Here is a 26870-nt window from a genome sequence, read left to right as displayed (position 1 = left end):
TTTGTTTCCAGGCAGTTTCTGCCTGAACTGGAAGCAACAGTCTCCATTCTGGCTATGAAGCAGGACAGGCTTTTCCCACACCATCAATGTCTCCCTTTTTGTCTGTACCTTTGGGAACAAATTTGAGTCACACTTCCTCAGCATGGTTTCTAGGCATGGTTTTAACTTTGTTTTTACACTGCCCACATGATTTATGTGGAGAGAAGCTTGTTTATGTGAACTGGACACCTGATAGTGGATATGCTTCAGGGAAGAGAATCACTTGTGTACATCCTCTCTTTTTGTACTCAATTACTGCTGGGTTTCACCCACTAGGTTTTTTGTAGACTGCAAATGCTGATTTGCTCAGTGAATCAAGTCTCTCTGCCTGAAAGCTGGCAGATAAAGCCTGGTGCTGGTCATAGCTGTGGCCATTGCAGTACTGCAGTGCTGGTGCTGAGTGTCTCAGCTGGTAGGGCAGGTCAGAGAGAACAGAACCTGAAGAGTGTGAAATCAGCACATCAGATCAGGAAGCTGATGCTTAATGCCAGCTTGGGAACAGTCAGACAGGAATTGGAACCCCAGTGAAGCATCCCCATCTTGGTATCTCACAGTGAGGTTCATCACTTGGAGTCTGCTCACAGATCATGCAGGGCTCTGGACAGGTTGAAGCCTTATAAGCTTTGTTATCCCTTGTTGAATCTCACAAGGTCTGTATTTCCACATTCTGAGCTGAGGATGACACATGCATTTCAGAGAAAACCCACCCTTTTTCTGGAACTGTGTTCTTCTGTTATTGTGCATCTGCCCACTCTCCCACTCCCCTCCCACACATGGTTTGTGACAGCATCGCTGTATGTTCTGCTTTTCTGATGTAGCACCTCCACAATACGTTTTCTATCTTTAGAGAGAAATTGCTCAGTCTCCATTTTTACTTGAAAATGTAATCTTCAGACTGATGTCTGCAGAAGAATTTGTTTTTGTTAGGATTTCTATACACAATACGATGACAAGCCTGTTTCTACTTTTTTTAAAAAATTTTTTTTAGGAGAATCTGTCTTCTCCCCAGACCAGATATGTTCTTTCCAAAATAATCTCTCAAAAGTAACTTTTTTTTCTTTTCTTCTATATTTTTATGCCTCTTTGAGGTTAGGGAGAAAATGTTTGTAGAACATAGTAGTGAACTCATAGAGCTGGCCTGAAGTTCCTCTTTACCAGTAATCCTATAAAGAATATTTGCTATTTAATTTCATTTTACTTGGCACCAGTTATTCAGTTCCAGTGTCTCATGTTTTTCTCTTGTGTGGCCTGGGTTAGAAAGTACATCGAGTCCTTGGTTAAATTGTAAGTGAATTTTCTGAAAGAATAATCATTTGATATTGATGTGATGACCCTGCATGTATCAATCATCAAGAGATGACAAATTGTTTTATAATCATGACTGCCATAAACCCTCCTGTGTATCAAACCCTACTGTGTGGACCATGTTGCAGGATTTAAGCATTTAATGGCTTAGACACCTTGAACCATGGTCTAGGGAAATCCTAAGACTGGCATTTTGAAGTGTGGTGGCTTGTGATTTGGTCTTATTTTCAAACTTGTTCTTTAAGATCCCATGGAAAGGTATAAGGAAAGGTCAGTTCTTGACTACCAGCTGTTAATTTCTGGTTTGCAAGTGATGGTACCTACATGTGAGGTTCATACAATGTAAAGAGGACAAGGCATGCCAGAGTCCTACCAGGGAGTGCAATTTCCCCCTTCATTTTATTCCCATGGCTGCTTTCACCTATCTCACTGTTCTGTTGGCTGTTGCTGCAGCCACTTGTGCTTTAGCCATTAGCTTTGTGTAGCCTAGTTTTCTACAAATGGGAGCAACTGGGAGAAAGTCAGCCTGTATGAAGAGAGGAGCCAGAACAAGCTTGGCTGACACTTGCCCTGCTGCTTCCCATACCTCCTTCCACTAGGGAAATGTGTTTTGGATTGAATGCACAGATCACCGGCTCAAATACAAAATAGATCCCAGTTTTAAAGACGCTTTTATAATGCTTTGTAGTTTTTTCATACATAATCCTTTGTAAAAATTTGGTCTGGGGTATTCTCAAAGTGAAGCCTTATGGTAGCAACAGAAGTCATCACTGAGGATTAGTTGCGTGGTGACAATAAATGGTCCTGCTTCACGTGAGCTGGAGACCACCAAGTTCTGTGGGTAGCATGGCAAGGCTGGGGGAATTCAGGCTGCTTTATGAGCTGCTGTCACATGAAGAGCTCTCAGCACGTCTGTCACTCATGTGGTGGGGCTGTGTTAAAGAAAAATTAATGATGCTCGGCTCTGGTGACCGTTCACTACAATTCCTTGAAGTCAGGGAATATATTGCAGGGGAAAATTTGGCTCAGGGAGTGGTTTCTTTGGTTTGGTGGGGTTTAGTGCTGGTGTCGGTGAGCTGCCGTGTCCCTGTGACTCTGGGGTGGTGACTAAGCCAGGGATGCAGACAGCTCTGCTGCACTGGGGAGTGACATCCTGCCTGTCCCTCAGCACCTGCCTGAAGAGGCTGGAGCAGTGCTGTTGGCGGGAGCTGAAATGAGATCAGTTGTCCGCTAGCAACCAGTGCCAAGTCTCTTTTGATCCACCCGTGTCCTGTTTTGATGAATAAAAGCTTGATGCTGATAGTGGTAAGAGTTACCCAAGGAGATGGGAGTAGAACTTTGATGTGCTGGTTTAGCAGGGGGTTAAGCAATGAGGAATTGACAGACCCATCTGTCTTGGATATTAGTGCCAGTAATGAGCGTTCCAAATCGAATGATATCTGGGGAGTGGGGGTGACTAAGTAGGGACATATTGCCACTGTCTCTTTTGGTTGCTGTAGGTCTGCAGGTAAAAGCACTGTCCATCTTCAAGGCAGGCCTTCAGAAGTTGTTTTAGGAAGTGCTTGAGAGCAGCTTTTGGGGTTGAAAAATAACAAGCAGCACCCCTGGCGGTATTATTTTTACTTTGGTGGGGTTGAGCCGAGCGAGGCAGGCTAAACCCAGATTATGCTGCGTGCTCTGCGCTGTCCCTCCTCGCCGCGTTCGGTTCGCTGCTGAATGCAGCTCTCCTGATGCAGCCTCACGTGGCTGCAGAGAGGCACAAGGAGGATTTGAGCATTGCCAGCCCTTTCCAGGCGTCTCTCATGCTGCCTGCAGGTGAGCAGGCTGAGCCTGGGCTCACCCAGCCCAGCGCATTTTGCTCCCGGCTTCCTACGGACCGCCTCGGCAGCGAGGGAAGATCGTGAGAAGGAGGAGAGGAGCAGCAAGGCGTGTGCCGGGCTCCGGCACAGCCGCTCGCAGCAGCAGCAAGTCACTAAGTCAGACTGCACCATTTTCTTCTCACCCTGTGTAAAGGCGATGTGAGAAGCTGACGGGAGCTGCCCCCTCCCCCTCTCGCTGGGGATGCTGAAGTGGAGCCCTCCTCCCAGCCAGAAGACGCAGCCTCTCCGGAGGAATCCCAAAAGACCTTCCCAATTTGGTGATGTGTGTTTAAAGGCCGATTTTTCTTATCCTTTTTTTTTTCCCTGTGTTGTTTTTTTTTTTTTTTTCCCTCATTCCCAGCTGAGTCTGAAGCCCGCCTTCTCTTGCAGCCACCGCCAGGCTGAAGGGCTTGCAGCCTGCTGGGAGGGATTTTGTGGCTGCTCGCGTGTGCGTGTGCGTGGCTGTGGGCACTTGGGCACGGCTCTGCTGCTCCCGAGCTATGGGTGCTGCAGGGGCTGGGGCAGAGCCGTGACCTTTCCTGGGGTGCCGGAGGAGGAAGAGTGGATTACGCCGTGAACTTCTGGCTCGCAGCCAGTGCCCTTGCGGAAAAAATAAATCACCTGGATATCCGCGTGTGCTGGGAACAGCTTCCTCGGAGCTGGTGTTTTCCTCGCCAAAATGGCTCACGCGGCCGCTTCCATTAAAAAAGTTCGAGAGTCTGAAATCGAAGAGAGGGAGAGAAACCTTGAGAAGGAAAGGAAAAGACAGCGGAAAATCTCTAGGGCTGATCGGAAACGCAAGGTATGAGGGGGAAACCAGCCCCCTTCTCCCTTTTCCCCCCCACCCTTCCTCTGTCTGTGCAGCACCTCACAGGTGTTTGCTACCATGTGCAATGCTCTCCCCTTCATTTACCTGACATTTCCCATCACGTTTCCCTTTTCCATCTCTTCCCGTCCCTTCTGAGCCTTGCTGTGGTTTTAGCCCATCTGCAGTGAGATTAAAGTGCTGCGAGCCATGGCAGCCCACAGCCACGCAGGGAACATGCACATAAAGATGGCACGCTGGTATTTCCACTTCTCCCTTCATCCCAGAAGGCCTGGAGCTCCCTGCCATCATTCCCAGCCAGGTGTTCCAAGCCTCTGACTGATCTGAAGAAGTTGTCAAGGCAGGGAGGTGGCTGTGCTTGTGCTTTGCAGCGTGAAGGTGCATTTCTCTACTTCACAAAAGCATTTCTCCCCCATTTCCCATTTTTAGTTCCACTTCCCACCTCCCCAGCAGTGCTCGGTGCTGTGTGTAGGACCTGCCTTAGGGTGCTGGGAGCATCAGCTGAGCTGTGTTGCAGTTTTTGGGTGTCACAAAAGGGATTCTGGGCTTGCCGCTGTGATTCAGTGTATTTACACTGCACGCTGCAGGTATATTTGTCTAGGTAGAGCCTGGCACACAAGTCTGCAATCTGTCAGGTTTGCCTCTGTTACTGATGGCACTTTCTAGTTCTCTTAAGGTATATCTCTTGAGATGGTTCTGATTTTGGAGAGGTTTCTCATAATTTATGATTAATTGTAGTTTTCCTTCTGTTTTGGAGGAAATGTCAACTCTCATTGTCTTGAGATGAAAAAATTTGTTTGCCAGATCAGTCTTTAGTTTCCAAGGACACAAAAAATACAAAAGTGGAGAAAATATTAAAATGAAGGTTCTGTTCATCCTAGCTCTAGGACTGTGATGCATCAGGAGTGCCTGTGTTAATGCCTTCTCATTGCTGTTTCTTTCCTCCCATGTCTGGATTCTCTAGCTTGTGATAATGCATTAACTCGTTCCATGACACCGTGTTTTTATTGATTCTTTATTAATTTCTCTGGAAGAGAAAATATCAAGAGGCAATTCCCTCTTTCCCCCCCCCCCCCCCCCCCCACTTTCTGCTACATTGGATGTAAACACAGATATCAGTGAAAAGAAAAGCCTAGAATTCAGCCATCTAATGTTTGAATTTACAGATCCTCTTGGCAGATCTCTAGAATTCAGAAGCCATCTGCTCCCTTGGCATACCTGGGCAGTTTTGAATTTGTTTTGCCTTCAGTCTTAAGGCTTTTTATGATTTGAACTGCTTAAATAAAATGACAGAGGCCATTTGATGCCTTTGGGACCTCTGGGTGTGATCTCTGTGACTTTTCAAATGCTCACTTTGCACAGTTCATTAAGTCACATCCAAATTGTCTTTATCAAAAACAGGAATGTCATTTCTAATGTATGCAGTGTCTGGATGCTGGGCAGGGCTGCTTGGAGCAGATTGTGATTACTCTCCTAATCCCTTAAATGGGGCACTGCAGCATAAGGTAGTTTTTGTGATTACATTTTTGCTTGTGGAATCCTCTGCAAAACAACCTTTTAAAAAAATGTACTTAATGTGTGGATGTCCTTGCTGGAAGGGCTTTTTTTTTTTCCTGTCTGCCCAGCACCCATCTCAGCTACTTAATTACAGCATGTGTTGTTTTTCCCGATTGTCACAAGTCCTATTTCCTTGACGTGTTTGATTCAAATGCCTGTTGGACTACTTTAATTAAAGCTGGATAGAATTAGTACTGCCCCTTCTGCTATCTCTTTTCCCAGAGTGCGGCATATCCCCGGCTGCGAGCAGGCAGGCTCAGGCTGCATCCCTGTTAGTAACCGTGTGTGCTGATGCAGCCTCCTAATCAGATTTTTGGATCCAGGGATCACCAGCAGGCTTTGCTTAGAAAATACGGGGAGCACTTCAGCGTTGTGTGTGTCTCCCCCTTTTTAATATTCCACCCCTGCTCCTGGCTCCCCTCTACTGCGGCTGCACCTTGCTGTTACATAAACAAGAGCCTGGCTGCACCCTAAACTTGCCTTCAGTCAGATGGTCAGGCTGGGCTTTTCCCTCCTGCTGCTGCTGCAGGAGGCACAGCAGCACAGGAATGAGTTGTTTATGTCTGTATCCGTACATGCCTGTGCAGAATGCAGGGTGTAGAGCAGAGCAGAGATGTGGGTTTGTATGCACACCCATCACATATACACAGAACAACCCAAACAGAGAATATATGCTACGTATAGTCTTTTTATTTAGACATCAATTTAAGTAAGATGCGTATCTGTGAGATATTTATGTATCTGTCACTTTAATTCCTGAAGAGCAATAAATGGTTTTACTGTGAAATGGGATTATCTCCTAGTAGGGGCCCTCCCAGTTTTTGTTGACTTTCTTGGAAAATGGAGGCTAGGAACAAATTAGGTGTGCAGGTCCATGAGAGGCAAAATGCAAGTGAATGTATTTTTGATTGCTCTCAGCACTTACAGCGTTTCTGCATAGGAGGAATCTGGTTCCAATTTTGTGATTTGTTTGAAAGGTCTTACACCGCAGTGAGTGGATTTTCCCTACAATGGAGATGCATTTTGTTTGTGGAAGAATCACTGGAGTGGGGGAATGTGTCAGGTGCTGTGGGCTGTCTTTCCCAACCCTCATTTGGATATGTGCCATGCAGCAGTACGTGCTGAGTGCACGAAGCGTTCTTTTGGCCTTGTGATAGAAACTTTTCCTGTGTCCCTGGAACATCCTGATTATGCAAAAGAGGATAAATGAAGGGCCATGGCCTTAGCTCTTCCACTCTGGCAGAGTGCTGGGCATCTGTTAGTACCATCCCACCCTTCTCCAAGCTCCTGGGGATGCTGTAGGGCGTGGGCTCGTTGTGCCTCTGCCTCTTGAACATTTTGCCATGTGACCATCACCTGTCTGGGCAGCAGCACTGCAAACCGGCTGCAGCCTCTGTGCTGCTGGGCTGGGACCAGAAGGTTCTGAGATGTTGTCACAGCTGCTGCCTGACGTAGCCCCGGGCCCTAAGAGGCCCCTGGCCAGCAGCAGAGCTGCGAGCAGGCCCAGCAGGAGCAGTGAGCTGCTCACATCATCTCTTGGCCATCCTTAGTGGTTCTTTAAGGATGAATGGAATTATACCATGCTCAAAAACTGGGGAAAGGAGTTTGCATACTGAAGACTTCCTCTTGCATTCTTTTTGAGATTGACTCGTTTGAATTTAAAAACCAGTTGACAAGAGGCAGCTCTGCTTGTCTTGCATCCAAGTTGGAAATTGTCCCTTTTATGCAGGTCTAACCTTTTCTTGCAATGTGGAAAAAATGGTACTGGTGCAAACCCGTGTATGTAAACAGCACACCCCTGCCCCCTTCTGAATGGTTGTGTGGTTACCCAAAGGTATTAAGAGCATTAAAAACCTGGTGCTAACACAGGAGGTGAGCAGCTTCAAATCTATATATTTTATTGCAATTTAATTCCATTTTACCTAAATTCAGGATACATAAGGCCCAGCTCTACTGGCCTCTCGGTGTCTTTGGAGAGAGCTGCCTGTGGCTTACCCTTTGCAGAGTGAGGCAAGGGAAGCGGGGTGATTCCATGACAGTCACTCACTGAGTCAGCAGCCAAGCTGGAATTACAGCCTGGGAATCCAGCTGCCTAGCCCCTGGCTCTATGTAACACATGCTTGCTTCTCCCTGTCTAAAGTATTTCTCAAAGCAGACACAGCTTCCTGTCTCTGCATGTGACAAGTGTTGAAAAGATTTTTGAAAACCCACACAAAATCCCCAAAAAATAACCTGCTATAGAAATGTGTTCCGCTGACGAATGAAACTGATTTTTAAATGTCACAGATGTGATAAGATGATGGCTGTTACCATTTTGCCATCAGTCATGAGGACAGAGTTTGACATCTGGTCTCTACTAGCCGTAGTTGGGTCTGTATTTAGTATTTTAAAAAGTTTTTAAAACTTTTTTGAAGGCCAGATTCATGAGTTCAGCATTCTTAGCATAAAATCTTTTGCAGCATCTGGAATGTTCATCACTGTTTGCTAAAAGAGACTGAGAACCAATGGCATCAGGTGAATTTTGTCCTTCTCTTGACACCCTAAGCACAGCTGAAGCTTACACAGAGCTACTGCTGGAAAATATCTGCAGAAAGACAAGGATGGAGGGATTCTGCTATCAACATGCACTAAGTAGCGTCCATTATGGAGCTGCAGCAGACAGGAAATGAGTTTGCTTTGTTTTACTTCAACAGCAGACATTGTTTCATGTTACTATCTCCTTTTTCACAAAAGAAGAAAACGAAAGACTTCTCACATTCTCAAATGTTGTCAGATTTGTCTTAAATCCAGGTCCACTTGAATCTCAAGCACATCTTTGGCAGTGAGGGTAGGTGTTGCTCATTGGGTACATTGGCTCTGCACCAAGCCCCAAAATTCATCCCTTTGGGAAAGACCAGAGTTCAGTGAGGAAGGAGAACATGGAGGAAATAAGGATTGCTTGGTGTGCTAGAAAAGGCATCCCGAAGAGGAGGAAGCCACACAGAGATCCAGTTCTTTGCTCTTGGTCACTCCTCTGCTAGTTCATGGATGCCATCCACTATCTCACCTGGTGTGAACCTGCTGTGGGATCCCTGTGGAGTTGATATCAGGATAAGGAAGGGAAAGAGTCTCTCACTGCTTGACCTCTGTATACTGAAGCTTTCAAGGTTCACTGCAGCTTTAACCTACTGTTCTTTCCTTAGCAGGGAGTATGTCTTGTCTGTTCAGTGTTGTGTTTGTTGCCTTGGCAAATGTCTCTGTGATTCACTAGAAATTCTAGATGTTTCAAATGCCTCTCCAGCCATGAAAAAAGAACCTTTTTGGTGCTTTGTAATGGAGTGTTTGCGTAGGAGGCGCCTATTCCTGATGCCCTTTGAGCATTTTCCTTCTGTATCTCAAGCTAATAATTTGCTTATGGAGCTATTTGTGGGTGTGAAAATAATACCTCGCTGGTTTGCTTCCTTGTGAAATGGAGCTTCTTTAGATGATGTTGCACTTCAGAGTAGATTGGGACTTGCTGCTTCATTTTCTCCATGTCCTGTTTGAGGGGTGTGATGTGCATGGGCACAAATACATGGTGTTCTGAAATGAAGAAAGATTGATGATCTCAAATTCCCTCGCTTCTGATGGGAAAGGAGCAATTTTCACTTTTAATTTTACTCACCTTTTTATTGCTGTCTAATCATTCCTTGATCTATATATTGTATTTCAGTTAATTTCCTTGGTGATTTTTGAAATACAAGATTTATTAAATCATAATAAATCACATGTAGACAGTATTTCAAAACAGAGATGATTAGTCTCAATGTGGTTTTGGTATTGTGGGTGACTGTGCCTCTTCCGAAGTTTAAGCTGAAACTGGAATACTGGGGGAAAGATTAACTGGATGTGTTGGCTCTATTGTGTGAGACACTGGATACAGGAGGAGGAAAATATGTTCCTGAAATGCTAAATCCCTTTGCATTTTAAAGCTTGCTGGGTGCAATCCAGTGTCATGGCAGACACTTTGGGTTTTATGGCTGCATTAATTCATTATGTCATTGTTTCTATAAAGTTACAAAAGTGTCCAAATGCCCAAGTTTCCATCTCTCACTTTGTCTTAATCAATAAAAAGAACTTCTGCTGAGCTTTTAGTAGAGCTACCTAGAGAGAGGAGAAATGTCACCTCCTGCCTACGGTGACTGTTCACCTATCCTGTCTCTGCAAATTTAACTTGGCATGAGTGATTACAGAAAGTTGAGAGAGCATTTGAACATGCACAAATCATCCCCGATAACCTTTTCTGGCTTTGGGGATAGATTTGTTTACCTCCTTGTGAAATACCTTGTGTTTTTTAAATTCGTGACTTTTCCTGCACCACTGGAAGAATTACTATGTGATGTTCGGGCAGCTTTGTGTTAAGCAATTAAAAAAATGTTTAATGAGGATGTCAGATGTCAAACTGTGAAGTGTCAAGCTTTTTGAAATCTAACTTCTGTAATTTAGTCCCTCAGGCTTTTCCACTAAACTCCTGGGGAAAGTTTGGCACCTGAAGTGAGAGCGGCATATGAGCCCTGAGCTGATAGTTTAATGGTGAAAGCTGGAGCCATGCCCTGCTGGATGCATTTGCCAATCTATAGTGCATCCAGGGGGTGGGAGCAGGGAGGCTGGCTGTGGGAGTCCAGGACATCCCTCTGGCTGCCCTGGCTGTCTCCAGACCCTGGCAGGGGGCTCAGAGACCTTGGCAAGAAGTCAAAAACATCTGTGGCTTTGATTTTAGCCTGTGGAAAAAGCTGCCAAGTTTGTACGAGGAATTGCAAGCCACAAGGGTTTGAGTAGTGTGATAGTTAACACAGGGTGAAAAAGTAGAATTTTGGGATTTTTAGACTAGGATTTAGGGGTACGAGATGGAGGGATTTGGGCGTGTCCTGGCCTTCTTCTCCTTCTTCTTGTCCTCCATGTCTTGGTGTGATGGTGACACTTTTCTGTTGGTTTAAGGTAGAGACACACTGTCCAACGTAAATTATAGGTATTGACATAAGTTATAGGTTATTGTAAATATAGTACACATAGTTTTGAGTGTAAAATGTAAATGCTGCCTGAGGCGGCACACAGAATGCCATGACCACCTTTGCTAGACAGACTTCAGCAGGTCAGAGAAAGAGTGTTATAGATAAGGAAAATAAACAACCTTGAGAAGCTGATCCTACACATTTCAGACTCCTTCTTTGGCTGCACAGGCTGGGCTGAGGACTTTTACAATCTTGGGGTCATCCCAACACCAGACCCTGAGACCTGGCCCTGAGAAGGGCAGCACGAGTGCTGCCATTCAGGCACCACCTCATCCTCTGAGATGGTGCCACACACTACAGTTGGCAGTCAGATGGAGTGTCATGCTTTATTGACTTGACTCTGCTCACAGAACACCTTTTGGGTTACTTTTTGGGAATGTAGGTGCTACTTCAGGTTTTGTAAAAAAGAATTCCTGTTCTCTGGGTCAGTCTTGAGCAGCTCCTTTGTGCACTCATGGTACTGGTAGTTTTGTTAGAATGTCTGATGAGCTCTTCCATGCTTAACTACATCTTGATGAATGTGCCTGTTAGCTGCCTGTCCTTTTAGGCCTAGACAGGTAAAATAATTTTTTTCCCCTGTTCAGTCCATGGGGTTGTCCAGGTAGGATTAGATATAACTTGTTATACAGTTATATATAATATTGGAGCATATAATACGAATTACTGAAATCTGAGGAATGTAATCAAGTGAATTTCAGGTGGTTTACAGAGGTGGAGCAGTTCAAGGATTTTCACTTGGTAATTATTTATGGAAGTTCCATATATTGTCAATAGTTGCTTATATTGTTGTATATAATATTGCAAATGTTGCTTACAGTTTTTCAGAGTTTGCTTCAAAACCATGTTAACACTCATTCCTGTGCCACGGCCTTCCACATAGAGATCAATACAGATTAATTGCTAGCTGCCCTTTTACAAGTGACTGAAAACAAAGGCTGCATCTGAAAAAATGTCTGTAATTACTTCCTATTTGTTGATGCTAATGAAGGATTTAGCATGTCAACCTCCCCAGAATCTAGCAGGTTCATTAGCTCCTTAGGGCTTTGGAAAAGAGACATTTTAGGGAAGTGAGCCTAAGTAGGTTTCAGAGTACACATTTCTGTTCTAGGTCAGCTTTTTATCCTCCAGCAGAATCCTTTTCTGATGAAGGTAGGATAAGAATGAACAGAATGAGAAAGGGGAGGGAAGTAACACAACATTTAAGAAGTTACCCTGTTAGTCTGTGCTCTGAAACAGCCCAGTGAGACTGATTGTATGGGTCAGGAAAAACTTTCAGCGTTTCATATTTAGCAAATATTAATGGGATGCTGTACTTGTATGTGGATTTCTTCTGGCCTGATAATTTAGATCTGCCTTCTTTTTATTCCTGTATATAAAATAAGGCAGCATTGACAAGTGGTGTTCACCCAAAATGAGCATAGCTCTTATTTCCCCAGGCTGGTAGAAAATTATTTCAGCCAATAGAAGCATAATTACAAGCCTTTCTAAGCTGTTTTAGGTTGAATAATTTAAGCTTATTTTAAATAATTTACTCTTTCTGGCCTGTGCTATGCCAGGATGTCTAACAGAGACATGTCACTGCTCAAAACCAGTGAGGCTGACAGTGCAACAGGAGACTTGAGCAGACAAAAGCCACGTCGTGCCTTGCTGCTCAGGCCATGATTTACTGGGGACTGCCTGGACCCGCTGGAGCCACCTTCTTCCCCTGCTTCATTTCTTTTTAAAGGCACTAGTGCAGAAGGGAGCAAAGAAATCACATGCATTGTGTTGATTATAATCTCACTCCTGGAGCAAGATTTCCCAAAAGGCCCCCATATGTGAGTGGAGAATAGTTAAGCTCAGCAAATATTTTCTATTTTTTCTGATGAACTTGGTGCTGGACATCAGAGCTGCCCAAAGGAAATGAATTGTGGCTGCCATCCACATTCCTAGGACAGGGAGACTCAGTTCCACTTATTTAAGTCAGGTAACAGTGCAAGTTATCTCTGTTTTAGCCTCTCCACAGGGTGTCTGTAGATTTAATATCAGCTCTGTTTAGTTACTATTGGGAGCCATGGAATCACAGAATGGTTTGGGTCAGAAGGGTCCTTAAAACCCATCTCATTCCAACCCGTGCCATGAGGGGGACCACTGGACCAGGGTGCTCAGGGCCCCATCCAACCTGGCCTTGGACACTTCCACAGCTTCTCTGGGTGACCTGTGCCAGGACTTCCCCACATTCTAGGAAAGAATTTCTCCTAGATATTCTATCTGGCCCTGCCTTCTCCCCTTATTATTGAAATAACACTCTTGCATCGTATACGTTAAACCCTCAAAACTTTATGTAACAGCAAAAGGAAAAGCAGTAATTTCCAAATGATACCTATTTTTCTTTATCTTGTTCATGGAAAATAGATACCTCTTGAAAGTGTTTTGGTATAGTGATGTGACTTAGCAGAATGAATTCAATAAAATCTAAAATGATATGAGTCTCATGCTGCTGTGTGCAGAGTGGGGTGGTTTTCATGAGCATGGATTTGTTTTGCAAAATTTGACATTTGCAGAAGACAGAAAGTGATACAGATGAAAAAAATATTTTGACTGGTCAGTGCAACTGCTATATCGCAGTTAAATTTTCCTGAGGAAATGCACAGAGACTCCATAGCAACTAGATGAGATCTGTGCTATATTCTCCAGGCTGCTGCTGTGTTTTCTTGGGAGAATCCAGCCAACCCCCACTGCCCCCACAGCCACGGCGTCTGTGCTGCGCAGCCTAACTGGGCTTGGCAAAAGGCAGCTGAGCCCACTGGTTGCTGACTGCATCAGGGGTATTCTTAGGATCATGAAAAATCCCCCAGGTTGTATTTTTTTCCCTTTTTCTTCTCTTGGCGAGGACAGCACAAAGCCTGCAGTGCTGTCTGAAGGCTAGACAAACCACTCAGCACTCCTTTGGTACCAATTGCTTTACTAACCTCTCCTTTCCTGGGATGCTGGTGTTAGCACTAGGTACTCCAGCAGAGCTCTGTGCACCCTCAAGTGGTGCAGACTATTAGCCTGGTGAATGATGAGGCCCTGGAAAAGGTTTCCCAAAGAAGTGAAATCAGAAATAATTAATAGCTGTGCCCAGAGCCAGCTCTGCATTGCAGCACGAGTTCTCCCAAGCTTAAGGAAGTACGTGCTTGGCTGTCTTCCCCGGATTTCTAAGGAAGCCTAGCACTTAACCTGCTTGGTTTAGGGTTTGCTGATGCCCCCGATGCCTGTGGGGTGGCAATGCAGTGCTGGTGGCAGGGCAGATGGAATACATTTCCTTGCAGAGCCAGCACGGTGCTCCTGCCTCCCTCCCAGTTCCATGGAGTTTGTCCCTGCAGCTGTGGAACAGAGCTCTGGCACCAACCTTGGTGTGTTTGCTCTGAGCAGTGCTTGGGAATTCATTAAAACAGAGCAGTGAAGGAAATTGTCTGAGGGCAGCTTAGGAGGAACCGAAGTCCTGCTACAGCTAATGAATATGCAGGTGGTTGAAAAGGTTAATTAACACCACTTTTCTCTTTATTGCAGTTTAGCCATTTTGTACATCATCTGGCTGGATTTAGCAGCACACATTCCATTATTTTGGGTGATAAACCATCATTATCTGGTAGTCTCTGCATAGTTGTAATAATGATCATTGGCCCAGAAGCGTGAAACACGGGAAGGAGTATTTTATTCTTTTTAAACCAACTTCAATATGCAAGCTTAATGATACAAAAGCAGAAGGCTTGAGAGGAAGCAGCCTCCTTCTGGAAGAGGTGTTTGAGATGGAGAAGGATAATTTAGAGATAGGGAACTGTAATTAAAGGTTATAAGGGAACACTTGGTTTTATAATACTATATATTATAATCTTAATTCTTAATATAGTAACGTAACCCTGAAAGATTTGCCCATGATTTCAGGCGATTTAATTTTTTCCAGATGATTTCAGCCAGGAGATAATTCACCTCCTATTACATAACCATCTTAGTGATTTATATTTTCCAATGTAATTTTTAAACATGTGTGCACTTTCTGTAATACAGCTCTGTGACTGAAGGGCAGATTATTTATGGTGGGAAATAATGTCATGCAAATGTACCTTGAGGTCCAAAATGTTCTTCACATAGTTCTTATGTTCTGTGGCCCCTCCTGTTCAAATCACTCTGTTGTTGGCACGAGGAGAACCTTGGTGTTCTGGCACTATTTATTAACCTAATACCCATCTAAAAAGAATGATTAAAATAAATAGAGAAGCAGGAAGTACTGGAAAATCACGAATGGATTTGGAGAGAAATCTGAAAAGGCAGAGGGGTAAAATGAAGGTGGGTTTTTTGGCACTTGATATGCCCATGTGCCTTTTGCAGAGCAAGCATGCTTCCTTGCAAAACATATCATGCACCTCTAGTGCTAAGAACCTGCTGAACCTAAGTTCTAAGTACTCTTCTCTGGTTTTACTTTTGACAGTGATTTGTAGCAGTTGAGATGGTTCCCATCAATGATCCTTTCAGTTCCGTAAGGACTGTCTGCAATATGTTTTGGCACCTATTTTATCCTGCAATCTCCCATTACTTCATAAGTGGAACTAAGAGTAATGTCTTGAGATTATTAATACAGAAGCCTGGTGGAACTTTAGTCCCCTCAGAGGTTGTGGAGGTGGGAGACTCCTGTTGCCAGTGAAAATGGGGTCAGAGAAAGAACAGAAAGGTCTTCCTTTCCCAATTGCTGCTTCAGGGCATCAGTGCCTTTCTCTCGGATATTTGTGAAAGTATTGAAATTTAAAAATAGATGTTTTCCTGCTCTTCAAAGAAAGTGCAGCATCAGGTGGTAGCTGCTGATAAGGCAAGAAAGAATCCAAGTTTTGCCACATAGGAGTTGTCAGACACTGGAACAGACTGCCAGGGCAGTGGTGGAGTCACCATACCTGGAGGGATTTGAAAGATGTGTGGATGTGGTGCTTGGGAACATGGGTTAGTGGTGGCTTGGCAGTGCTGGGGGAGCGCTTGGATCTTGTCCATCCTAAATGACTCTGTGATTCTGTGGCTGATCAATGAGGCTGTGGGTTGTAGAGAATCTGGCTGACAGAACTGCCATGGGGTTTATTGTCTTTGATTTTCGTCCTTGACAGTCCTTTAGTGCTGGAGGGAGTTGGAGCAGTGAGTGAGGGAGGATCTGCTCTGGGATAAACTGATCCTACTGTGATCCAAAGGCCAAGACCAGTCTCACTTCAGTGGGTGCTAGAGCAGGCTCATGGAGAATGGATAAGAATAGACAAATATTCATTTAATCAGACAGCTGCTTCCCCTGTGGTGTTGATATCTCCCCACAAATGAGTCATCTCTGCAGTAATGAAAAATTTCATTTGTCACTGAATGCAGCAGGACTTTTGGAACTCTCACATAGGACCTGAGGTCTTTCACTTAATATTCATTTGGCCTGAGAAATGATAGCCTCTTCAAGTATTTTATTATACAAAATTCCTTTATTTTAGGGTATCATTGCTTAATAGATATGCTTTTACTTTTCTTGGGGGTTTGGCTATTGTTTAGCTTACAAATTCCTTCCCCCCCCCCCCCCCCCCATTATTTATACTCATTCTGAATGTAAATTGCAAATTCAGATGGGAATTGTAGTTAACCTGATGAAGTCCTGGGGCTTTGTCAGTGGCTGCCTCAGGCTGAAATATTTGCATGTACTCTTTCACTTCATCTGTGTTAGATTGCATCGTCATATGACTGCTTTATAGGCATTTGTATCTCAAATACAGAACATAGTTTGCTGTTGTTCTGAAAGATGATCTGGATTGAGTTCTGAAGCTACAAGTCTTGTAGGAAAAAACAACTTTAGTGCTGCATTCCACAAAATAGGGAGTTGCTTCCAATGAGATGGGAATCTTGGTTCCTCTTCTCTGTTTTAAAAAAAATTATTTACTGTAGTACTGACTAAGGAGAAGTACGTATTACTTTGAGCAATTTTTTTTTCTGTTGATGAACACTTAAAGAAGTCCACGGGACTTCCCAGCTCAGGCTAGTTGTAGGAGGAAGTACTACTCTCAGAAGGGAAGGGTAACAGGAGGTAAGTTGGGATAAATTGCAATTTATTTCTGACCTTGCCTATTACCTAATTGGAAATACATGAATATTACATTCAATGTAATGGAAATGTTATATATTTCTGTCCCGGTTGGTGTTGGGAAGATGCTGTTAGAGAGCAAAGATGGAAATCCAGTATTGAGAGAAGATGTCAGAGAAGTGAGTGGTTTGTGGAAGTTGTGACCTATTTTCCATCTTGTCATTGTCTTGGGGCCAGATTTTGATATGGGGCCATGAAGGCCAAATAAATGAGCTGTAACAATGACAGAGCAGGGCTGGCAAGAAGTAATGCAGATGGGAAAAGGTGCTCCCAGCTGGAAGAGACTGGATGCTGTGAGGGATGTTATTCTCTGCTTTCCTGGGCTCTGTCCATGCAAGAGTCTTGGGACATTGTGAGGGGTGGATGAGGGAATGGTCATTGCCAAGGGTTCTCTCTCAGTTCTTGGGACACTGTCGGGAGGATTCAGTAGCATTTGGTAATGATAAAATGTTATAAATGTAGTATAAAATTTCAAAGAAATGCTACGGCCATTTTCTTGCCATAAAAAGTTTTGAAAGTCAACCACAGGCTTTATGCAAGTTTATTTAGTAAATTTTTATGTTTCTTGCTGGCAGTAAGTCTGTGGGTTTATGTATGTTTGGGATTTTGCTGATTTGTCTATTTTAACTGACCTCCTTTAATGGACCTTACTAGCACCTACTGTTGGTTCTTACGTAATTAGTCTTTTCTTAAAATTGCATTGTTGGATTTTGATGAGAAACTGGGTTTTTGTGCGGATCTGTTCATGCTGCATGCCCCTTTCTACAGTTTAATGCTTCCAGGAAAGCCAGATGAGTATTGTTCATAAGTTATCAGTGTTGTCAGAGATACCAGACTGAGAATGGGGTAACTCCTGTTTGCAGTGCAGTTTAAATTTGGGCTTGTGTCCCTGAGAGCAGTTTTTGTGTGAATCCCATCTGCTGGGTGCTGCTGAGAAGTGCAGAGAACCTGTGAAGCTCCTTCTCTTTGCCTTCAGAAGTTTGTGGGGTTTTTTTGTGAAAGGTGGTGTTCTATTCCATGCTTCCCTGATTTTTCTAATATCTTATCTACAAAGCTAATTTTCATTTGATTATCTCTTGTCTTTATTTCTCATAAAAATGGGAAGTTCTTAAAACCTTGGTTACTTTGCCTCATGTTTTAGCAGCCACAGGATATTCACCATTACTGTCCATATCATAATATAATGAGTTAGGAACGGCAGCTGCAGAAAGTTTACAGCATTCTTAGGATTTCTCTGCAAAGAATCTGCTCAGTTTTGTCATTGTGCCTTCCTTGGCTCTCTCTAATTTATAGGCACTGCTGGTTTTAACAATCCTGGGACACTACAGTGCCCAAGCCCTTACTTTTTCAGTTGGTCATAATCTGCCTATTTCTAATTTATACATGATTCAGAATTACAGCAGAATTTGATGCCGACTTGTTTACAGATGATATGCTCTTCCCGATGACCTTTGGTGCTTCTATTAACTTGATTTGGTTTTTTCCCCGGGTGGCAGGCCTTAAGTAGCTGATAAATGATGTGAAGGTGTGTTTTCAATCACAAGCTCTCAAATTGCCTGTTTAGAATTGTGTGTATGGCTGGGATAATGAAGTTTAGTCACTCACTCAGCAGACTTATTTGTTTTTCATGCTATTCTGGCCCTCTTTTGGATGATGTATGTCACTATAAGGCACAAATTGCTTACTTACAGAAACAAAAAATTCTTGATTGTACTCTGTTAGAACCCTTTTGATCATAGGGAATTGCTTTTGGAAGATTGGAATCTTTTATCATCTCATGCAACTTTGTCAGTGCGGGGAAAGGCAAAATATTAGACAGGAGTGATACAAACCCAAGCTTTCAAGTACTGTTTGTTGACATGTGATGAATAGAGCATATAATTTTTTCCTTTCATGACTCACTCTTTCTTCAAAAATTGGGAAGATAAACCCTTTGGAGCTTGCTCCAAAATGGATGTGTGTTCATCTGCACCAGAGCCTTGTTAGAGGCAGAGACTTGGATTCAGTAACACTGGATTCTGTTTTGTTTTTCCAAGTAGCTGTCGGTGCCATTAGCTGAGCACAGGAAACACAGATATAATATTGGAGAATAAAATTGCAGTTTTATGTGTGTAGTTCTACGAAATGTGGGGGCACTTGGCATGGCCATGTTGTTTTAGGATTGATACAAGTATATTCAGTGTGTATACACCTGTACTTAGATCAGTGGCCATCAACTCATATTGGTATGGGAATTGGGGCATTAGGTTTAGTTTATTTTCAGTGGCAGTAATATTCTCTTTATATTTCTAGTTTAACCATCAAGAGCAAATCATTAAAACAAATAGCTTAATATTTAAGATAGAAGGATTTTCTAATGTGGGGTAATAGTAATTGTTGTTTCTAACAGATGCGTTTAACAGGCCCTGAGATAACAGACAGGCACAAGGTGCAAAATAAAATAGAAACCAAATAAATGAGCTTTGGCTCCGTGCTTAAGGACCTGTGATGAACCCCTTTGTATCATTGACTATCAATGTTGCGCCATGACAGCAGCCATTAGTACAATGGGTGAGCAAAAGCTAAAGTCAGGGGCACAATACTAACCAAAAGTAAGTAATTCTTTGAGGATTCCTGAGAATATGCTCTTTAGCCAAGGAAGAATTATGTATTTAGCATTGTTATTTCATTCCTCATTGAGTTAATTGATTCTGTTAAACTGCAGCAAAGCAAAAGATGTGACACATGGCGAACTTTATACATTGCATTCCTATGTATATGAGGCAAACTGTCTTTTATGTGTTATATGTGGAATATGTAGTCCTCCCCACAAACTGATTTTATATCAAAATAGGCAATATTTGGTTTTGAAAATTGTGCCAAATTCATAAGAAATCCAACAAAAGTGACAACTGCAGAAGCCTCTGCATTTCAGCAACAAGACCTTAGGAGACTTAGGGTTTTCAGAATCAGCAGTCAGCTCTTGTTGATGTATTCAGAAGGGAAAATTGGATAATTTTCTCAGAGAATTGAGGCATACTTGATATTCCAAATTCAGAATGTGATAGCTTCACAATATCCTACAAGATGGTTTAAGGCAGAACTAGTATCCAGTCTGTGTTAAGGAAGAAAAATCAGAGCTAATAAAGGGTCAGAGATTTGGTTTAGATTTAGACTGATACAAATAGGCACCAATTAGAGCTTAGTGCCACAGGAGGCCATACAAACCATGAAGTACTCAAAGAATGCCTTGGTTCTGTTGAAATGAAAAAAAATGCTATTTTGGGCATGAGAAGTGATAATTTAATCTATAGCTGTAGAGTATACTCTGTAGCTATAGTTCTGGCAAGGGTGGGCCAGAACTGCATCTTAACCCTTTACCCTCAGGCTATTATCAAATATTTCTCCTTGCATTGGTTTATAGTTTTGTGATTAGTCAACAATCCCTCTAAGATTTCCCTTGTGTTACTCAGTGCTTTGTGTTAACATGTACCTTTCATTGACCATGAGGTGGAAGCAAGGCTGAGAGAGAAAAGAAATATCAACTGCATTTTTTACGAGAAAAATAGGTGATACATAAACTGCTGTGCCTGTGAGGGCATCTCTATGAAATCTGGGGTTGTTTTTGCTTTCTGGTGCCACACCTGTCATCCAATATCTGCAAAGTAAGGATGTATTTTATCTGTGGAAGACTTTTGAGGCTCAGGTGCTTTTTTGTATGTATTTTATGCTTTCTTATCCATGAAATAATTTTTTCAGGATCTGTAGGATCCAGTGCCAACAGGATCTGTAGCTGCAGTGATTAAACCTCAGGTTGTCCCTTTTCTTTTTGCATAGTGGCTAAAATATATATGGTGCCACTTGGATTAAGGGCTGTCCAGAGAGGATCATTAGGCTTAATGTGTCAAATGATTCACCATCAAAAGCAGAGCAAGTCCTCTTTAAAATGGCTCAAAATAGATTTTTGCAATTGATTTGACTCAAAATATTTAAGCCAAAGAGGATTTTTTGTGCTGCGTTCTCTGGAGCAGACAATGGCCTCTTTGTAAAGGCTGCTTAGGCTTTGGGAATTGCTTATTGTGGTCTCTGTGACCAGAGGAAGAAAAGGCTGAATTTTTGGGAAATAGTGATCTCGTCAGTTGTAAAGCATAAAGGTGGACATAAATGATATAAAGTCATGACTCATCAGAGTTTATAGTCTACATGAGCTCAATATCTGACCCAAAATAATTGCTAGAAGTGAGTGAGCTGTGTTGTACTTGACCTTCCCATAGAAAAATCCCCAGGAGTGAAAGACTTTGCATTTAGGAATCATTTCAAAGTTCAGGCGATCTCCTAGAAGTATATAGGTCCCAGTGCAGTCTCTTTTCTCTCTCTGTTTTTTTAATTACTATGTTTAACCATAAAAGTGTCATGGGGGATGGCTCTTTGGGGAGAAATTTAACAATAATAAAAGTGAGGATTTATGTTGCTAACTGTTGTTATTTGTCTTGATACTTGGAACTCTTTCTCTCTACATTTTTGCCTTTTTTTTTTTTTTAACTAGTAATGGCAAAAAAAAGGCATAAAGAAACATTTTTTCCTGGCAGCAGAGCAGTTTTGCTTCTGTTGCTGCGTACCTGTGTGTGTGTGACTGTCCTCAGTCCTGTTTCATGTTACAATATTCAAGCTTTGCCATTCCTGGACCATGGAATGGTATCCCACCAAATGAAACCTCCCTCTGGAGATGAGCTTACTGCTTGGATTTCATGCTTCTCACTTGTTAGTCTTTGAGGTCTTTGGAGTTTGCTAGTCAGTGCAAACCAGTGGGTTTGCGCCACACTTCTTTTTTTGATGGCCACTAGGAACAAACTGAGAGTATCTCCCACTGCAATATTGACTATGAGAATCTTCAGGAAATTTGCAATTCCCAAAAGCTTGCTGAGGGCTTTATTGGTTTGTGTTGCCCTAAGACTGACAATCATAAGTGCTGCAGGCTTAGAAACACTCAAGGAAGAAACCAGAATGTTTCCCCCGTTTGGGGGGAAAAGAGGGACTCTGCCTTAGCGTCAGTTCTTCATGGGTTACTCTGCTCTCCTTCTTACAGGCACTTTAAATTCAGTTTCTGAAGATTTTCTAGGTAAGGAAGTAATTGAGGTTTGGAGGTACTGCTGTGAAAAGGTCTTGTGAGCTGCTGAAGAAGGCTGAGGTGCTTTAATGTGAGCTCTGTGCCTGCAAACTGTGCCTCTGGGGCCTCTGGGTTTGGTTTCTTCACTGCTGCTTGCTGGGGTGGGTTTGCAGCCTAACAAGACAGCAAAGAGCATGGGAACGCAGAGATACAGCAACGTGTTCCCCCACAAAAGTTTTGAACCCTCCAACATGCACTTTGTCAGAAGACGATGCCCTGAGTCTGGCAGGACATTAATGCATTCCCTTTCTGAGTAATTTGCCCTAAAGTCTTGGGGCCACTTGGATAAACAACAGCAATATTGTTGAAGGGCTCTGGCAGAAAGCTTCTCCATTGCTCTCCCTCTGATGGCTACACAGATTGTTGCTTTCCACAAGGAGCATTTCCCTGGAATGCCTGTTACTCACATTTTCCACCCTTTACCCTGGAGTGGTGCCTTGTGTTTTCTAGTAAGTTATTTGCATATTAAATAGCTTGTTCTATCCAGGGATTTGTAGTTCCAGTTTATGTTGGAACATTGGTTAGATGAACTTTGGTTGAGTCAAGCATTTGGTGGGACTCTTTCTACCGTCCTTTTATTTTGATAACTAAAGAAGTTCTGGCAGTATGTACACGCATTATTATTGTCACAGGGTAATGCTTTGGAAGAGCTGAAGGAACTTCTTACCCAGTCATTATGGGCAAGTGAGCCTTGCACAAACATTCTGAAACTCTTGCCAGTTGCTGGCAAAAAATGTCAAAAGGACAAAAGCAACAATTGAACAATTCTGTGCATGTGTCTATCCAGCATTTATCCATCGCTGCACCTGAGGTGATCCATCCAGGAGCATTCATCAGCAAGGAAAAAATACAGAGCTCCTTAAAATCTCCTCAGGATAATTAACAAAAAAGAGAAGCCCTTGCCCATCAATAGCTCTGAGTGGGGGGCTGGGGAGAGCTGGGTCTCTTGGGTCGTAATTGGTGCTGCTGTGGAGGGGAAACCCCAAAGGGAAAAGAGTTGGCTGGTTGTTGCAACTCTGAGGATCTCTCTGTTTCTGAGGAATTTGGGGCTTAAATTTTCAAACACATGCCCCACTCTGCTGGGCATGAATGTGCATGGTGGTATATTCTGTAGAGCTTTGGTATCTGCAGACGCTTTGTCCCTGCTGCCTCTGCTACCCTCAGCTGGTCATGTTTGAAAACTGCCAAATAATTCTCAAATACCTTTTTCTTTTTGTTTTGTTTGGGTTTTGGTAGTGTGGTTTGGTTTGGTGTCAGTGTATTTTAATTCTGCTCTGAGCCTCTTCTGGGTAAGAGGTAGAATCCAACATGCAATCCTGAACACTGTTTTTAGCCTAATGAGTGCAATCATGCTAAGTAACTCCAGCCTAGGGTGAATGCTCTCATTATCAGTTTTGGTGGGATTGTTCTTATTTTCCTTTGTTTTTATTCATAACTATTCTAAGTAAAAGATTAACACCAACCTTAAACCAAATTGACAATAAAAATACCAACCAAGACCAAACATGACATAGACAAGAGCAAAAGTGATCTAGCAACAGATATTGTCCTTTTTGGATACATTTGAGCTCATTTGAAATCATACCCAGGGGACATATCAATCCGAAGCAAGCTCATCACAGTTATTGGCTACATAAACATGAAATACTGTGTGAATCACTTAAATTAAATGATAGTGAAATCTGTGCTCATGCACTATGTCTTGGTTTGTAAATATCAAGTAGATGTTGAATAATAGACTTGAATATACCATATTTTTGAGTTGGAAACTCGGAAAGGCATCAGAAACATTCTGAAATTCAGTGCTTTATGTAAGCACAGTGAGACCGAGCAGGGCAGGGGAAAAAATCAAAACGTTGAAAGGCACGCAGCTGGGTAACTCAATAACCCGTGTGTGTAGGGCATTCCACCCAGTGGGATTTTAACTTTGCGAGCTGGGCCGGCCGGCTCCGTGCTGGAGAGCCGTCCCCCGGGCCACCCCACGCCATTGACATGCATAGCTGGCCTGGTAGGTGTAAAAATAGCCGGGCAGCGCCTGAATTGGAAATGGTCACCGAGCGCTGGCCGCAGTTGCTGGGGTTTCGGGTTCTCCGGGACACGGGACGGCTCAGGGAGGGGGGCCCGGGACCAGTGGCCGAGGAGCGGAGCACAGGCGGGACCCTCCTCCCGGCCGGTCCCCTGTCCTTCGGCAGCGCCGGGTGCCCGCTGCCCTGCGAGGCCCGTCCCCCTGCTCGGAGCGAGCAGAACAACTGATATGGGCAATGCACCCATTTGCCAGGCTTGCCATTCAGAGAAGGGCTTAAGGACACAAGGGAACCTACAGGACTTGGATAAAACTCCTGATTATTATGGATACAACAGTGAAGAAAGCAAAGAGCCTGAAGCCCTGGTAAGTTTGGCTGAAGAAAATGGGAATCACAGGGAAAAATTCAGATGAGGGTTGTGCATGTTGCATTTGCAAAGGATCTCTTTGCTCAGAACCTTACTGATAGCCTGCAGTACTGAGGGGTCTGCTGAACTTGTCCATGCAGAAGCTTTGCTTTGCTGCACTGATTTCAATTAAAAAGCAGCTGTCGCTGAGCTGTGCAGTGGCTTCAAAGCATTGTCAGCTACCAGAAGGTTGAGGTATGTAAAGAGAGAACCCCGTGGGTGAAACAAGCCCTGCAATGAATGGATGTTTCCAGTTATCCTGGTTTGCACAACTGCCAGGAATAATCCTTTATTGATCATGCTCCAAACTTGAATTCAGTTGTTTACTTTTAAGCTGCTGCCTGCCCAGTATATGATATTGTTTTCTGTGTGCAATTGAGACAGAGCTGCACAGATCCTAATGCAGATGAGGGTTACAGTGAGTGGGACCAGGAGCAGGCAAGGGGATCATGCTTATGGTGGTAATGTCAGCATTTGTGCAGCAAACCAGAAGATCATTAAGATGTGAATACTTGCTTAGTATCTATGGCAAATGAAGCGTCTCTTGTCTGTTTTTTCCTTTATTTCTCATTCTGTTTGAGAATGTCATAAAACAGTTATTTCATTCAACGTGGCAACGGAAGTATATTGTGTCAAAACTTCTGGCAGAACAAAACCAGCAGCAGCAGTATATCCAAATCTTACATTCTCTACAACTGATGTATACTGGAACTGGTCTCAATCTGAGCTGGTGCTTTGCACATGCCTCTATTACTGCAGTGCAGCATAGGAGAATAGGTGAGCTGATTTCCAGTGTTTGTAGGGGAAGAGGAGACCCAAGGTGCTCCCAGCAGCAGCTCACAAGGAGAGTTCTGCATTGTCCTAGAAGACACTTTAGAGGCTGTCTTGGCTTTCTGGTAGCGCTTTTTTTTTTTTTTTGCTCAATTTTTCTGACCAGCTTTATGTTGCAATTCACTGATAACACTGCTGTACCCGTTCTTTATAGAATCACAAAATGGTTTGGGTTGGAAGAAACCTTAAAGATCATCTAGTTCCAAATCCTCTGAAGTAAAACTTTCTTCTAGCTAAAACATGAAAGTAATCTACTTCTTTGAGAATACAGAGAGGTTTTTTTCTCCTACGAAGTAGTTTTTGGTTAAATTAACAAATAATCTCCGGTGTTTGTGAAAGATGCAGTCAGGGGGAGGGACAGTGAGATTCCTTGGGCTGTGGGGGAAGATGGGCCTGCTTCCATTGCTGAGAGTGGTTTCAGTGGGCATTAGAGGATCTCCCTGAAGCTGTTAGCAAAGGTATGGAAGACCCTGTGACACAAATAAGCAAACTGAAACAGCTCTCCTGGCACGTCCAGCCTCTGAGCTGCCCTTCGGCATAAGGTCAGCCCTCAGAGGACACAGGAGAGAGCAGCATGTGATCTTTGGGGCTTCTTTTCCTTTTTATTTTTCTGGATACTTTTCATTCAGCCTATGCAGCTTTTCATAGCAGGCAGAGATCAGGCACTCTGATAATGTCTTTGATGTGTTCAATCATAAGATCTTGGCTTTATGTGGCTCTGGTAGGGACTGGCCAAGTTTCTTTAGTATGTCTGTCTTGATTCAGGTTTACAGTTCTTGGGGGATTACAAAGGAAAGTTCCTGTATTGCCCTAAGAATGTTTGCAGTCTCTCATCATCCTTATGATTCCATACAGAAAAAGTTAAAAGAAAAAGAGAGGTCTGTAAATTAGAAATGTCAGCAAAGCTTTGTTCTGCAGGGAGAAATTGTATATCTATTTTCCCCTGCCGAACAGGAATATGGTATCCAGCACAGTACCCTGTTAGCTATTATATATTTCCTCTGCCTTTATGTAACTGCAGCCATGCTCCTTGTCTTGGCTCATTAAAAAGAGTTGCCACATCAAGCTGAATATGACAACTCTGGGAGCCTTGTAGCAGATATGAGGTTCAGAACAATTCAGCTGATATTCAGCCAACTCAGATGGCAAAATTGCTTTGCTAATCTAATCTTTTCTAATGTAAGAATCAAATGCAATCTGCTGCTTCAGAACCAGGTATTTCAGACTGCCTGGGACAGATGGCTCTCTGAGTTGCAGCACAGGTTTTCCTACTGCAGCATTCATAGGAGTTTTTCCTTCCTGCTCGACGCAGAAGATTTGGCAAGGTGGACTTTAACATCACTGTTGCTTTCCTGCAGGTGAAGTTAGGTGAAACTTTTTCCTCTTTCTGCTGGCCAGAGCTGAATTCTTTAAGGTCTAGGCCTAGGATTACAAGGTTCTTCATTTACTACTTGAGTGTTCCTTTTACCTCTCTGTACAAGTAAGATCTGTGCAATGAGTCTTGCTGAATTAGGACCTGTGGTAACACCCTTTGTTTACATCTATTTTAGCCCATTTCAAAGCAACATGAAATCATTTTTTCTGTTTTATGGAGCCAGTACATTTGAATCAATGGGCGATCGGTTAATGGTGTTTGGGTGGGTAGAGCAGTTTGACCCTTCACACATTTCTTTTATTGGGAAATGTCACTTCTCCATAGGGAATGAAAAATTGGGAGTGATAGGATTAT

General features: G+C 43.2%; 1 protein-coding gene across 49 annotated transcripts in view; it reads left to right on the top strand.

The window, feature by feature from the left end:
* ANK2 (ankyrin 2) overlaps positions 1–26870 on the top strand; it is a 185088-nt gene that overhangs the window by 32014 nt on the left and 126204 nt on the right. For 30 of the 49 annotated variants that reach the window (XM_072928873.1, XM_072928875.1, XM_072928856.1 and 27 more), the window contains exon 1: positions 3748–4005. The exons of 17 other annotated variants lie outside the window; for them this stretch is intronic. In XM_072928873.1, the coding sequence (XP_072784974.1) occupies positions 3883–4005 (123 nt within the window). In that variant the 5' untranslated portion in view covers positions 3748–3882. Of the gene's footprint in view, positions 1–3093; positions 4006–26870 lie in introns of those variants that run through there. 2 more of the 49 variants (XM_072928857.1, XM_041716031.2) reach the window with 1 other exon arrangement.

Source organism: Taeniopygia guttata, chromosome 4 (assembly GCF_048771995.1).
Source record: "Taeniopygia guttata chromosome 4, bTaeGut7.mat, whole genome shotgun sequence".
Classification (NCBI taxonomy): Eukaryota; Metazoa; Chordata; class Aves; order Passeriformes; family Estrildidae; genus Taeniopygia; species Taeniopygia guttata.
Note: the sequence above shows the minus strand (reverse complement) of the source record. Positions and strands in the feature narration are given on the sequence as shown.